Genomic DNA, 13299 nt, shown 5'->3' on the forward strand with positions numbered 1-13299 from the left:
TTTAAAATAATGTCATCTCAGTTTTATTTGCTTCCCTCACTTCTGTCCGTGTTCCTGCTGTCTGCAATGAGCTGTGTGTGTGTTGTGGATGTGTGTGTGGGTGTGTTGTGTGTGTGGGTGTGTGTGTGGGTGTGTGTGTGTGTGGGGTCTGTGTGTGTGTGTTGTGGATGTGTGTGTGGGTGTGTTGTGGGTGTGTTGTGGATGTGTGTGTGGGTGTGTTGTGGGTGTGTGTGGGTGTTGTGGATGTGTTGTGTGTGTGTTGTGGATGTGTGTGTGGGTGTGTTGTGGGTGTGGGTGTGTGTGTGTGTGTGTGTGTGTGTTGTGGGTGTGGGTGTGTGGGTGTTGTGGATGTGTTGTGGGTGTGGGTGTGGATGTGTTGTGGGTGTGTGTGTGTTGTGGATGTGTGGGTGTGTGGATGTGTTGTGGGTGTGGGTGTATGTGTTGTGGGTGGGTGTTGTGGGTGGGTGTGTGTGTTGTGTGTATGTGTTGTGGGTGGGTGTGTGTGTTGTGGTGTGTGTGTTGTGTGTGTGTTGTGGGTGGGTGTGTGTGTTGTGTGTTATGGGTGGGTGTGTGTGTTGTGGGTGTGTGTGTTGTGGATGTATGGGTGTGGGGGTGTTGTGGATGTATGGGTGTGGGTGTGTGTGTTGTGGATGTATGGGTGTGGGTGTGTGTGTTGTGGATGTATGGGTGTGGGTGTGTTGTGGGTGGGTGTGTGTGGGTGTTGGGTGTGGGTGGTGTGGATGGGTGAGTGTGGGTGTGGGTGGGTGTGTGTGTTGTGTGGGTTGTGTGTGTGTTGTGGGTGTGGGTCTGTGTGGGGGTGTGTGGGTCTGTGGGTGTGTGTGTGTTGTGGGTGTGGGTCTGTGTGGGGGTGTGTGGGTCTGTGGGTGTGTGTGTGTTGTGGGTGTGGGTCTGTGTGGGTGTGTGTGTGTTGTGGGTGTGGGTCTGTGTGGGGGTGTGTGGGTCTGTGGGTGTGTGTGGTGGGTGTGGGTCTGTGTGGGTGGGTGTGTGTTGTGGGTGTGGGTCTGTGTGGGGGTGTGTGGGGTCTGTGGGTGTGTGGTGTTGTGGGTGTGGGTCTGTGTGGGTGTGTGTGTGTTGTGGGTGTGGGTCTGTGTGGGGGTGTGTGGGTCTGTGGGTGTGTGTGTGTTGTGGGTGTGGGTCTGTGTGGGTGTGTGTGTGTTGTGGGTGTGGGTCTGTGTGGGGTGTGTGGGTCTGTGGGTGTGTGTGTGTTGTGGGTGTGGGTCTGTGTGGTGTGTGTGTGTGTGTGTGGGTGTGTGTGTTTTGGGTGTGGGTGGGTGTGTGTGTTGTGGATATGTGTGTGTGTTGTGGGTGTGGGTGTGTGGGTGTGTTGTGGGTGTGTGGGTGTGTTGTGGATGGGTGTGTGTGGGTGTGTGTGTGTTTTGGGTGTGGGTGGGTGTGTGTGTTGTGGATGTGTGTGTGTTGTGGGTGTTGTGTGTGGGTGTGTTGTGTTGTGTGTGGGTGTGTGGTGGGTGTGTTGTGGATGGGTGTGTGTGGGTGTGTTGTGGATGGGTGTGTTGTGGGTGTGGATGTGTGTGTGTTGTGGATGTGTTGTGTGGTGGGGTGTTGTGGATGGGTGTGTGTGGGGGTGTGTGTGTTGTGGATGGGTGTGAGGTCTGTGTGGGTGTGTGTGTGGGTATGTGTGGGTGTGGGGGGGGGGGTGGGGGGGGTGTGGTATGTGTGGGTGTGGGGGGTGTGTGTGTGTGTGGGTGTGTTGTGGGTGTGTGTGTGTGGGGTCTGTGTGGGTGTGTGTGTGTGTGTTGTGGGTGTGGGGGGTGTGTGTGTGGGGTGGGTGTGTGGGTATGTGTGGGTGTGGGGGTGTGTGTGTGGGGGGGTGTGTGTGTGGGTGGTGGGTGGGTATGTGTGGGTGTGGGGGGTGTGTGTGTGTGGGGGGGGTATGTGTGGGGGTGTGGGTGTGTGTGTGTGTGTGGGGGGGTGGTGTGTGTGTGTGGGGGTGTGTGTGTGTGTGTGCGTGTGTGTGTGGGTAGGTGGGTGTGTGTTGTGGGTAGGTGGGTGTGTGTTGTGGAAGTGTGTGTGTGTTGTGGATGTGTGTGGGTGTGTTGTGGATGTGGGGGGGTGTGTGTGGGTGTGTGCGTGCGTGTGTGTTGGGGTGTGTGTGTGTGTGGGGGTGTGTGTGTGGGTGCGTGTGTGTTGGGGGTGTGTGTGTGTGTGTGTGTGGGTGCGTGTGTGTTGGGGGTGTGTGTGTGTGTGGGGGTGTGTGTGTGGGTGCGTGTGTGTTGGGGGTGTGTGTGTGTGTGTGTGTGGGTGCGTGTGTGTTGGGGGTGTGTGTGTGTGTGCGTGCATGTGTGTTGTGGATGTGTGTGTGTGTGTGTGTGTTGTGGATGTGTGTGTGTTGTGGATGTATGTGTGTGGTTGTGGATGTGTGTGTGTTGTGGATGTATGTGTGTGTTGTGGATGTGTGGGGGTGTTGTGGATATGTGTGTGTGTGTGTGTGTGTGTGGTGTGGTGTGGATGTTGTGTGTGTGTTGTGGGTGTGGGGGGTGTGTGTGACTGTAACTGTAAATTTTAACGGCTGATGAGAGATTTTGGTCTGGTAGTGTCGCTTTAAGGACGGCCCACGGTGCCTGACGGCGATCTGCGCTTCGAGGCGGTAGCGTCTCACCGTTTCAAGTTGAAAACTTCCACATTTCAGGCTCGTGGGACCAGGAAGTCGGCATGAGGACTTTATTTGGACATTCCATTGTTAACGGACATTTTGTAATGAAAGAAACGTGCGGGCAGAGTCGCATGTCGGGGCCGGACCCGACCGCGGGGGGTCGCGACAGGAGGAAAAACACCCTCCGTTGGAAACCTTAACGGACAAGGTTGGAAACATGCCCAGGCTGTTAACAATTTCTCAGTTCTCACTTGTTGAAAGCCCATCAAAAGCCTCCTGAATTTTACAAATGGTTTTCAACACGGAGGAGTTTTCCTGTCGCGGCGCACACAGATTCACAGAATTTGCGCGCGACGCTTTCATTACAAAATGTCCTTAAACAGTGGAATGTCCGCATAAATTCCTCATGCCGGCCTCTTCTGAATCTTCTCTGTTCTCTCACGACGTCCTGGGTGAATTAAGCCTTAAATTAGGATGTGTTTCAGCTCGAAACAGGCCGACGACAGTGCCTGGAAGCGCTGCAGGACGTCCCTATCCGTGGGAAGTCCTTACAAAAACCGACAGAAACACCCCATATCTCTCATCAGCCGTTAAACTTTTCACCGAAAAACCAGCTTAATTCTCGAATAGTGTCCACATCTGATATTCCTCACAGTGCCAGAAAAAATTTTGATAAAGCAACGCTCACCGTCTGGAGCAGCGCGTGGAAACAAAGGAATTCAGCCGAGAGGGCGGGACCACATCTCACTCAAGGCCTGCCCACAGGGAAATGACGTCACTGACACGCGTGAAAAAACTCACGCATAGCGCACAGAGGGTTTCAAGCATGATTGGTGGAATAGCACGTCCATTCAAATCCATATAGTTAAAAAAAAAAAAAAAGGGTCGGTTTATTATCTAATAGACCTCGTGTGTATATATATATATATATATGTATATATATATATATATATATATATGTGTGTGTGTATGTATATATATGTGTATATATATATATATATATATGTATATATATATATATATATGTATATATGTGTGTGTGTATGTATGTATGGTGGTGATGCGAGTACGGTCTTTTATCTACAATTTTTTCAAAGCTCTCTTTGTAAAGCCTCTCGATTGGTTTAGAATTGTCACACCGGTCAGAGACCAGCTGGTTATGCACAGGGGTGCACATACGTACTGGTACTCATGGTGCTCGAGTGTGCTCAAAATCATTGGATGCACAGCACAACAGAGGGAAACACTTTTCCTACAATCTGTCATTGTTTTCCTCCTATGAAGTGCTTCTTCTGCTGCACATCATTTATTTTCAGCACGCACACTTATCATGAGTACCAGTTATGTGCATGCCTGGTTATGCAGTAACCGACATGAGAAGAGATCATACAGTGCAGAGAACATCACAGCAGCCTGATCTGTCATCGACCTCCTGATTTAGTTGAAGTTAGACGCATTATATTTGATTAAATGTAAATGAGTCCACCCACCACTTTAATCATATCTTAGATCTTGTTCTGACTTATGGTATGGAAATTGACGACTTAACAGTATTCCCTGAAAACTCCCTTCTGTCTGATCATTTCTAATACATTTACATTTACTCTGATGGACTACCCAGCAGTGGGGAATAAGTTTCATTACAGTAGAAGTCTTTCAGAAAGCGCTGTAACTAGGTTTAAGGATATGATTCCTTCTTTATGTTCTCTAATGCCATATACCAACACAGTGCAGAGTAGCTACCTAAACTCTGTAAGTGAGATAGAGTAATCTCGTCAATAGTTTTATATCCTCATTGAGGACAACTTTGGATGCTGTAGCTCCTCTGAAAAAGAGAGCCTTAATCAGAAGTGCCTGACTCTGTGGTATAACTCACAAACTTGCAGCTTAAAGCAGATAACCCATAAGCTGGAGAGGAAATGGCGTCTCACTAATTTAGAAGATCTTCACTTAGCCTGGAAAAAGAGTCTGTTGCTCTATAAAAAAGCCCTCCGTAAAGCTAGGACATCTTACTACTCATCAGTAATTGAAGAAAATAAGAACAACCCCAGGTTTCTTTTCAGCACTGTAGCCAGGCTGACAAAGAGTCAGAGCTCTATTGAGCGAGTATTCCTTTAACTTTAACTAGTAATGACTTCATGACTTTCTTTGCTAATAAAATTTTAACTATTAGAGAAAAAATTACTCATAACCATCCCAAAGACGTATCGTTCTCTTTGGCTGCTTTCAGTAATGCTGGTATTTGGTTAGACTCTTTCTCTCCGATTGTTCTGAGTTATTTTCATTAGTTACTTCATCCAATCCATCAACATGTCTATTAGACCCCATTCCTACCAGGCTGCTCAAGGAAGCCCTACCATTAATTAATGCTTCGATCTTAAATATGATCAATCTATCTTTATTAGTTGGCTATGTACCACAGGCTTTTAAGGTGGCAGTAATTAACCATTACTTAAAAGCCATCACTTGACCCAGCTATCTTAGCTAATTATAGGCCAATCTCCAACCTTCCTTTTCTCTCAAAAATTCTTGAAAGGGTAGTTGTAAAACAGGTAACTGATCATCTGCAGAGGAATGGTCTATTTGAAGAGTTTCAGTCAGGTTTTAGAATTCATCATAGTACAGAAACAGCATTAGTGAAGGTTACAAATGATCTTCTTATGGCCTCAGACAGTGTGCTAGGACCAATTTTATTCACTTTATACATGCTTCCCTTAGGCAGTATTATTAGACGGTATTGCTTAAATTTTCATTGTTACGCAGATGATACCCAGCTTTATCTATCCATGAAGCCAGAGGACACACACCAATTAGCTAAACTGCAGGATTGTCTTACAGACATAAAGACATGGATGACCTCTAATTTCCTGCTTTTAAACGCAGATAAAACTGAAGTTATTGTACTTGGCCCCACAAATCTTAGAAACATGGTGTCTAACCAGATCCTTACTCTGGATGGCATTACCCTGACCTCTAGTAATACTGTGAGAAATCTTGGAGTCATTTTTGATCAGGATATGTCATTCAAAGCGCATATTAAACAAATATGTAGGACTGCTTTTTTGCATTTACGCAATATCTCTAAAATCAGAAAGGTCTTGTCCCAGAGTGATGCTGAAAAACTAATTCATGCATTTATTTCCTCTAGGCTGGACTATTGTAATTCATTATTATCAGGTTGTCCTAAAAGTTCCCTAAAAAGCCTTCAGTTAATTCAAAATGCTGCAGCTAGAGTACTGACGGGGACTAGAAGGAGAGAGCATATCTCACCCATATTGGCCTCTCTTCATTGGCTTCCTGTTAATTCTAGAATAGAATTTAAAATTCTTCTTCTTACTTATAAGGTTTTGAATAATCAGGTCCCATCTTATCTTAGGGACCTCGTAGTACCATATCACCCCAATAGAGCACTTCGCTCTCAGACTGCAGGCTTACTTGTAGTTCCTAGGGTTTGTAAGAGTAGAATGGGAGGCAGAGCCTTCAGCTTTCAGGCTCCTCTCCTGTGGAACCAGCTCCCAATTCAGATCAGGGAGACAGACACCCTCTCTACTTTTAAGATTAGGCTTAAAACTTTCCTTTTTGCTAAAGTTTATAGTTAGGGCTGGATCAGGTGACCCTGAACCATCCCTTAGTTATGCTGCTATAGACTTAGACTGCTGGGGGGTTCCCATGATGCACTGAGTGTTTCTTTCTCTTTTTGCTCTGTATGCACCACTCTGCATTTAATCATTAGTGATTGATCTCTGCTCCCTCCACAGCATGTCTTTTTCCTGGTTCTCTCCCTCAGCCCCAACCAGTCCCAGCAGAAGACTGCCCCTCCCTGAGCCTGGTTCTGCTGGAGGTTTCTTCCTGTTAAAAGGGAGTTTTTCCTTCCCACTGTAGCCAAGTGCTTGCTCACAGGGGGTCGTTTTGACCGTTGGGGTTTTTCTGTAATTATTGTATGGCTTTGCCTTACATTATAAAGCGCCTTGGGACTGTTTGTTGTGATTTCGTGCTATATAAATAAAATTGATTTGATTTGATTATTTTAGTTATCATTTTAACATGATTTTTGATTATTATTGTAATTTCTTGTTTTATAAGTAAAATTTCAATAAAAATATTTATGAGAAAAAAAAAACTGTACATTTCTGGCTAGCTGCACGCCGAGGTTAGGCCTCGGCAGTTGTGACTCTGGTCCAGGGTTGATCTCAGCGTCCCCCACCAGCAGCACTATAACAGCCAAATGTAGCAAGTTCACAGAAACACTTCCAAGTTTCGGCTTGGCTGACACTGACAGAATCTTTGCATGTCCATGGTCAAGCACAGTTGAATGCAAGAGATATTGACTTCTTGTACACAAGGAAAGTCGCTATGAGTTTCTGGCTGTGAACCGACCCCGCGGTGTCAAGAACCACAGACAAACTGACGAGCTGTGACCCTCTCGCTTGTCTAATTGTATCTGATAGGAAACCTGACGGAATTAAAATAATGAGGAGAAAAACACTGTAAAGCTCATGATAACGTGTTATTTCAGGTGTGTGAAACACTATATTTGTTGTGAAAAGTGTAATGACACGGACCCACAACAGGGGGCGTAAATGAACAGTCAATGGAAATAAAAAGTAACACTTTTAATGTTGTGAAATGTGCACAACGGATACAGATACAATTCAATACTACGGTCAATTATACAGTTGGTGTCGTGTGGGCAGGCTCGAGGATAGGAGACGCCTGTCCAGATAGGAGTCAGGACCCACACGATTTCCACCGCCAACGGATCTGGAACACATTGGAGCCGCCGAGTCCCGAGTCACCAGGTGGCCACCGTCTCCAGCTGTCAGATCGGGTACTGCTGGCAGGAAGCAGAAACAGTCAAGAGTGGGTGTGTGAGCACACACCCAGTAAACAGTCAGCAGAGTTCTTCTGATAAAGGGGAGAAAACACCTCCACCTCCTGTTTCTTAACTCAGAGTTCGTGCAGAATCCAATGTCACACTAATTAATGCAGGAGTGAGGAGCGGGAACGCCAACTCCTCTCGACTTCCACAAACTCAGCCTCAAGCTGCGAGTGTACAAAGGATACGTCTACAAACTCAGAATCACAGATTAACAGCTTTCCGAGCTTAGAAGCAAAATATGTTGCAACAGTAAGCTTAGCTGATCAAACATGTGCACAAGGCACCAAAACGGCTGAGAGTTTTACCTGAATACTTCAGACGATTTCTCGGCAGGGGTGTGGTGTCTTCTCCAGGCTTTTATGGATGGCATGATGAGGTGATGAGTGACAGCTGTCAGGGTTCCTGAAGCTCCTGGTGGCGAACTGCGCCCTCTGGTGCCTGAAGCCCGTCTACAGGCAGGGCGCCCTCTGGTGTTGGCCAGCAGTACCTCCTCTTCGGGCGGCCCACACAACAATATTGACTGAAATGATAATCAGAAATAATGTAATGTGTTTTTCTATCAAAAAACTAAAATGACTTGACTGAAATGAGACTAAAATTAAGATGAGAAAATTAACACTACACAGGGTGAGAAGCTGGACGATCCCAAAGGGACTCTGAGTACAGCTGCTGCTCCTGCACATTGAAAGGAGCCAGCTGAGGTGGTTCAGGTGTCTGGTGATGATGCCCCCTGGTGGTCACCCTAAGGGATGTCTTCCAGGTATGTCCAACTGGGAGGACCCAGAATACAGTGGAGGGATTATATTTCCGAGCTGGATTGGGAACACCTCAAGATCCTGGGTGAAGGTTACAGGATATGGCTGAGAATAGGGAAATGTGGGATGAGCTGCTTAAGGTGCTGCCACCATGACATGGACCTGGATAAGATGCAGAAAATGAATGAATGAATGAATGTCCGCAAATAGGACGTAGAAGACAATTGATCATGTTGTTGTGGGACGGTCCTGTGGGACAGTGTTGAACTGTTGTTGTTCTTAATTGACCCAGTGACCTACTCTTGGCGTGTGGGTGGGGCTACACACCGGTGCAGTCTGCACTAATGGCTGCTGCTCATTGAGAAAACCTGTTGCATGTAGGTCAAATGCAACAACTGCGCGGTGAGATTTTCCCCTGTTTTTACTGGCATCTCAAATCTTCCCTCGAGGCACAGCTGTGCCAACAGACGGTCCTGCGGCACGCTGCTGTGAGACAGTCCTGCAGGTTCTGCTGTTTTTTGTTTTTCTTATCACTTTTGACACTCTGTGTGCTTCTACCCTGTGTGCTGCTGGAACCTCAGTTTCCTGAGAGAGTCTTCTGTCTAATCTTGTTCTTTGATGTTTTAAAGCGCTATGTGAACATCGGGAAGATCAGTGTGCTTCTCCGTGTGAACTGGAGTTGTGTCAGGAATGACATCTGGCATAAAACCTGTGCCAAATCCCAGTGCAGAGCTGAACTGGAGCTCCTGTGGTGACCCTGAACCACCAGGGGGCGACCACATTCATGTCCTGCTGGACTTTGTTCCTTTTAGCTTTTTGAGGGGAGCCTTAAATATAAATCGTGCTGGAGATTTACCCAGAAAAACTGGGCCAGGGGACAGTTCCTACACATGGAGGAACAGATATTTCTTTGGAAACAATGATTGTTGGCTGCCTCACCTTAGCGTGCTAGCAATAAGATGCTAACTGTGGTTCTGTTGTTGCCGTTGCAGGTGTGAGGACATGGTGGATGTAAGAAGACTGAAATGCTTCAGATGGTCCAGCTCTTCAAATGTGAAGAAGATGCATTGCAGGTGAGACGTGTCGTCCCAGAAGTCTCAGCTTCAGCTTCAGTTCCTTTGGCTTGACTCCGGTTTGTCTTCAGGCGGTGGAGTGGCTCAGCGAGCTGCTGGACGCCTGTGTTGAAGACTCACATCAGACTGGGAGATGACTCTCAGGAGACCAGGGTCATGATGGACAAAACACAGGAAGTTTGTAGAAGGGCTCAGGTCAAACACTTGATTTTCAAAATAAAAGCAGCAGAACTTCAATGTACTCATTTTCCTCCATGTTTGATTGTCTTTGTTGTCCCCTCTCTCTGTGTCCAGAAGCACGTACGATTATGGCCGTCAGCTGCTGCAGGCGACCATTGTCCTCTGTCAGTCTCTGCGCTGCACCACCCGCTCGTCCGGAGACACGCTGCCGCGCCTGAACCGCGTGTGGAAACAGTTCAGCGTCAGTGCTGACGAGCGCCAGCAGAGGCTGGAGCTGTCGCTGAGGCTTCCACACCCTGCTGAGAAGGTGGGGGCGGGGCGGGGCGCCATCACTCAGTCTGTTCTGTCTCACATACTTTCCAATCTGGTGCAGCGTTTTGGCGCCGGCTGAGGCGTGCGTGCTAACGGGTGCTATAACTTTATCAACACGTTCATTTAGAACATTGGTATTAAATGTCACATGACCAAACAGGAAAGGGAAAGATTAGCCTCACGCCGCTCGTCTGGATGTTTCAGGTATTCCAGCTGGAGAGCGTGGAGGCGGAGTCTCTGGATGAAGTTGACGCTTCGGGAAAAGCGGTTCTGGACAGACTGACGTCTGCTGTCGTCTTCCCCGACGGGTAGGACGAACACACACGTCTCCGTGCGTCCTCAGCAGATGGCACACCTGTGTTGTTTCTATGGTTACAGGAGTGAGCAGTGTTTCGGGAGCCCCGCTGACATGGCTGCAGCAGCTGAGGGCGTGAGAGAGCGCCTCCTGCTGGTGGAGGAGAGACGGCTGCAGCTGCAAGATGCAGTGCTTCATAATGACCAGGAGGAGGAGCTCAACAAGCAGGAGACGCGGCTAGACGTGATAGGGGAGGAATTTAATGAGATGGAGGAGGAAGATGGGGCGGGGCCACAGGACTGCTAACGTGCTGTGGTCTTAGCTGGTTGTTAGCGTTAGCATTAACGTTAAGCTGCTGACCGTCATCAGACGTCACTGGTTTCAGTTACCCATCAGCCCCTTCATCTCCTTTTGCTCGTCTGGAACGCGGCGCCATCTAGCGGTGTGCTTTCTGCGTCCATGGGGGGCAGATTCTAACCTGTGATCCTGATCGTGCAACTAATCAATAGCCCTAATTTCCAGATCAAAGAGTCCGGATCCAGTCTGGATCTGGATTCTCTCCGCGGGAATCCATTCACGTGCTGTTACAATATTCTGCCGACTGAGAGGAAGCTTCGCTGATACAGCCCAACAGGAAATGTTAGCCACCCGCGGCCACGTGCCATAGCCGTTCTTTACGCTGAGGTCACGGCCGTGCGGTCTTTGAGTAATGTCTCCCGACATAACCAACCTCCCAGCATGCAGCTTGTTGTTGGAGGTGGAAGCAGAATCCATGGTGCTAACGTGGTTACCACGGTTACCAGTCTCAGTACCTCATTTCCTTCTCTGCTTCCTTCCTTCCTTGTCCACGAGGAGGGCTGAGCCATGGGTGGAGCTTGTGTCAGGTGTCCAGTGACGATGAAGGTCACACAAAACAAATCCTCCCTGTCACCACCACGAAGGCTCCACCTCTGTCTCCAAGTGGGCGGAATAACTGCTGATGTGGCCAGCGTTCATGATGACATCATTTCCTGTGCCTCAGCCTCACGTCTGCTGCTCTTTGTTCCTTTAAGCTGATTGGATGTCCTCTAAATAATAAAACCCTTAAAAAAAAAGACTGCGTTTATCCAAAGTTAATCAGTGACTCCGCCCCCTGAAAGCTCTTGGGAACTGTTGACCTCTGACCCCTGGTCTGCTGCTTGCCTTTTTTTAATGAAAGTTGCTGAATGGTTGCAGTGTTTGACCTCTGCTGACCCTGTGTACTCACTCATGATGTAATGATGACATCATCCTCTAAATAAGAGGTTTGCCTTGTTTTTTTTTTAAGGTTGTTGCAGAACTGATTATTGATGACGTTTGATCATCGCCGTGGTGACAGCAGTGCTGCACAGCTACAGATGCTGACTTGATGACATCACAAAGGTTACAGTATTGTAACACAAGCTGTTAATATGTTTATGTTGCCGACATGAACAAGTGAAGCTCCTCACCATCTCACCATCTCAACCATGTCATGCAGTTCCTTCACACGTAATTTTCAGTAAATGCTTCTGAGGTGCTTAACATGGCGAAAAACCTTCACTCCATCCCCCCCCCCCCCCCCCCCCAAAAAAAAAAAAAAAAAGTTACAGCCCTCTTAACCTCCTGCCACTTTAAGCATATTTTAAATGTAGATGTAAATTAATGTTCAAGAGTTTTCAGCTAGTTGACAGTAGGGCTGTACAATATGGACACAATATCGTATCTCAATATTGTCATAAATTGTCATGTAAATGTCACTTATATACATTCTGTCCATATTCTTGAGCCGCTTAGGTGTGTAGGGAGAGTTCCCATGGGATAAAAAAAGCTTTTCAACCTACCATCCCTGGTTCTCAAGACAGGAACCTCAGTGGCTCTACTCTCTCCCTTTTCTTTTTTTTAAAGATATTTATGTGTTCCTTAGTAAACACTAGTAGAGTTCCACCTTAGATTTGGAATGTATAATAGAAGATATACCTTACTGAATTTTCATATCAATATGATAAACGATATGACTATGATTTGACACAAAGTGCAGCAACAGTGAAAATTAAACCTTCTTAAACAAAACAGTAATAATCCCACACTCATTTTGCACTCGTCATAAGGTTAGGATACTGTTCCCTCCAAAAGGATTGGAACACTTGGAATTTCAACACATTTAATTTGTTTATGCCATTTTAAATACAAGAAATACAAAAAATAAAAAATAAAAATTTCTAAATTATCTTCCTCAAACTGAAAGCAAATCTCTAAAACTTGATCAACCTGTAAATAATCAGTTTATTGCCAGTTTTCTTTAGACAAGTCAGGGGATGAAACATGAACATTTTCCAAGTCACTGAATATGTCTTGGACTTTATTTCCATCAATTATGAAGAAATACAAAAGTTTCTTTCACCAAACATCAAATCTAGTCTTTCATCTCAAATGTACTTTCTGTCAGATTGTAGCTGAACTTTCAGGTCTTCTTTGAAGAAATCTCCTCTACACCACTTCATCAGGAAGCTGGATTTTAGATTTTAATTCATTATATCAAGTTGCAGAGATTTGCTTTCAGTTGAGTAAAGGAAGATTAGATTTATTTATCTAACATGTAACTGGAGTGTGTCACTCAGACAGCAAAATTAAGAGTTTTTTTTAATCAACAGCTGCCTTCTCGTTTAAACATCACTGGAGATACATATATAAGGCACCTTGAATTACAGGAGAAATGCTGCTTTTAACAACCTGGACCTCATTTCTGGCATAAATACGGTCATTTACTCACTGATATAAGTTTACTGTAATTAGAAGTCCACGGTTCAAACGACCTGTTCAAATCTGGAGCCAAACATTTTTCTTCTTCTAAGGTGGACTAGGAACTTTTGTGGTACACGTCACCAACTACTGGACAGGAGGAACCTAGCAGGTCAATGTAACTCACTGATTTCAAAATGCAGCTCTTTCAACCAGACGTGTGGTGCTGTGACATGTCAATCATCTGTGTCCAATCAGATTTCAGGGGAGTCCAGTGAAACCCCGGTCCCCGCTCTAGCTCCACCCATGCCAGGAAGTGTTTGACATTTGAACATTTCCTGTTTCACTGTGCACTCAAAATTTGGCACTTCCTGTTTGGGACTCATCAGTGAGAAGCTGGATGTCTAGAAACTTCCTACTTTTAAACTCTGATA

The 13299-nt window shown here is 46.4% G+C and overlaps 1 protein-coding gene across 1 annotated transcript in view; it reads left to right on the forward strand.

The window, feature by feature from the left end:
* Positions 1-11401, forward strand: part of sestd1 (SEC14 and spectrin domains 1) — a 39080-nt gene extending 27679 nt beyond the window's left edge. The window contains 8 exon segments of the mRNA XM_034187113.1: positions 9259-9287; positions 9290-9339; positions 9411-9443; positions 9445-9504; positions 9506-9534; positions 9634-9826; positions 10036-10139; positions 10210-11401. Coding sequence (XP_034043004.1) covers positions 9259-9287; positions 9290-9339; positions 9411-9443; positions 9445-9504; positions 9506-9534; positions 9634-9826; positions 10036-10139; positions 10210-10432 — 721 coding nt within the window. The 3' untranslated portion in view covers positions 10433-11401.
* Positions 11402-13299: the final 1898 nt, after the last annotated feature.

The sequence above is a fragment of the Thalassophryne amazonica genome, chromosome 14 (genome assembly GCF_902500255.1).
Source record: "Thalassophryne amazonica chromosome 14, fThaAma1.1, whole genome shotgun sequence".
Classification (NCBI taxonomy): Eukaryota; Metazoa; Chordata; class Actinopteri; order Batrachoidiformes; family Batrachoididae; genus Thalassophryne; species Thalassophryne amazonica.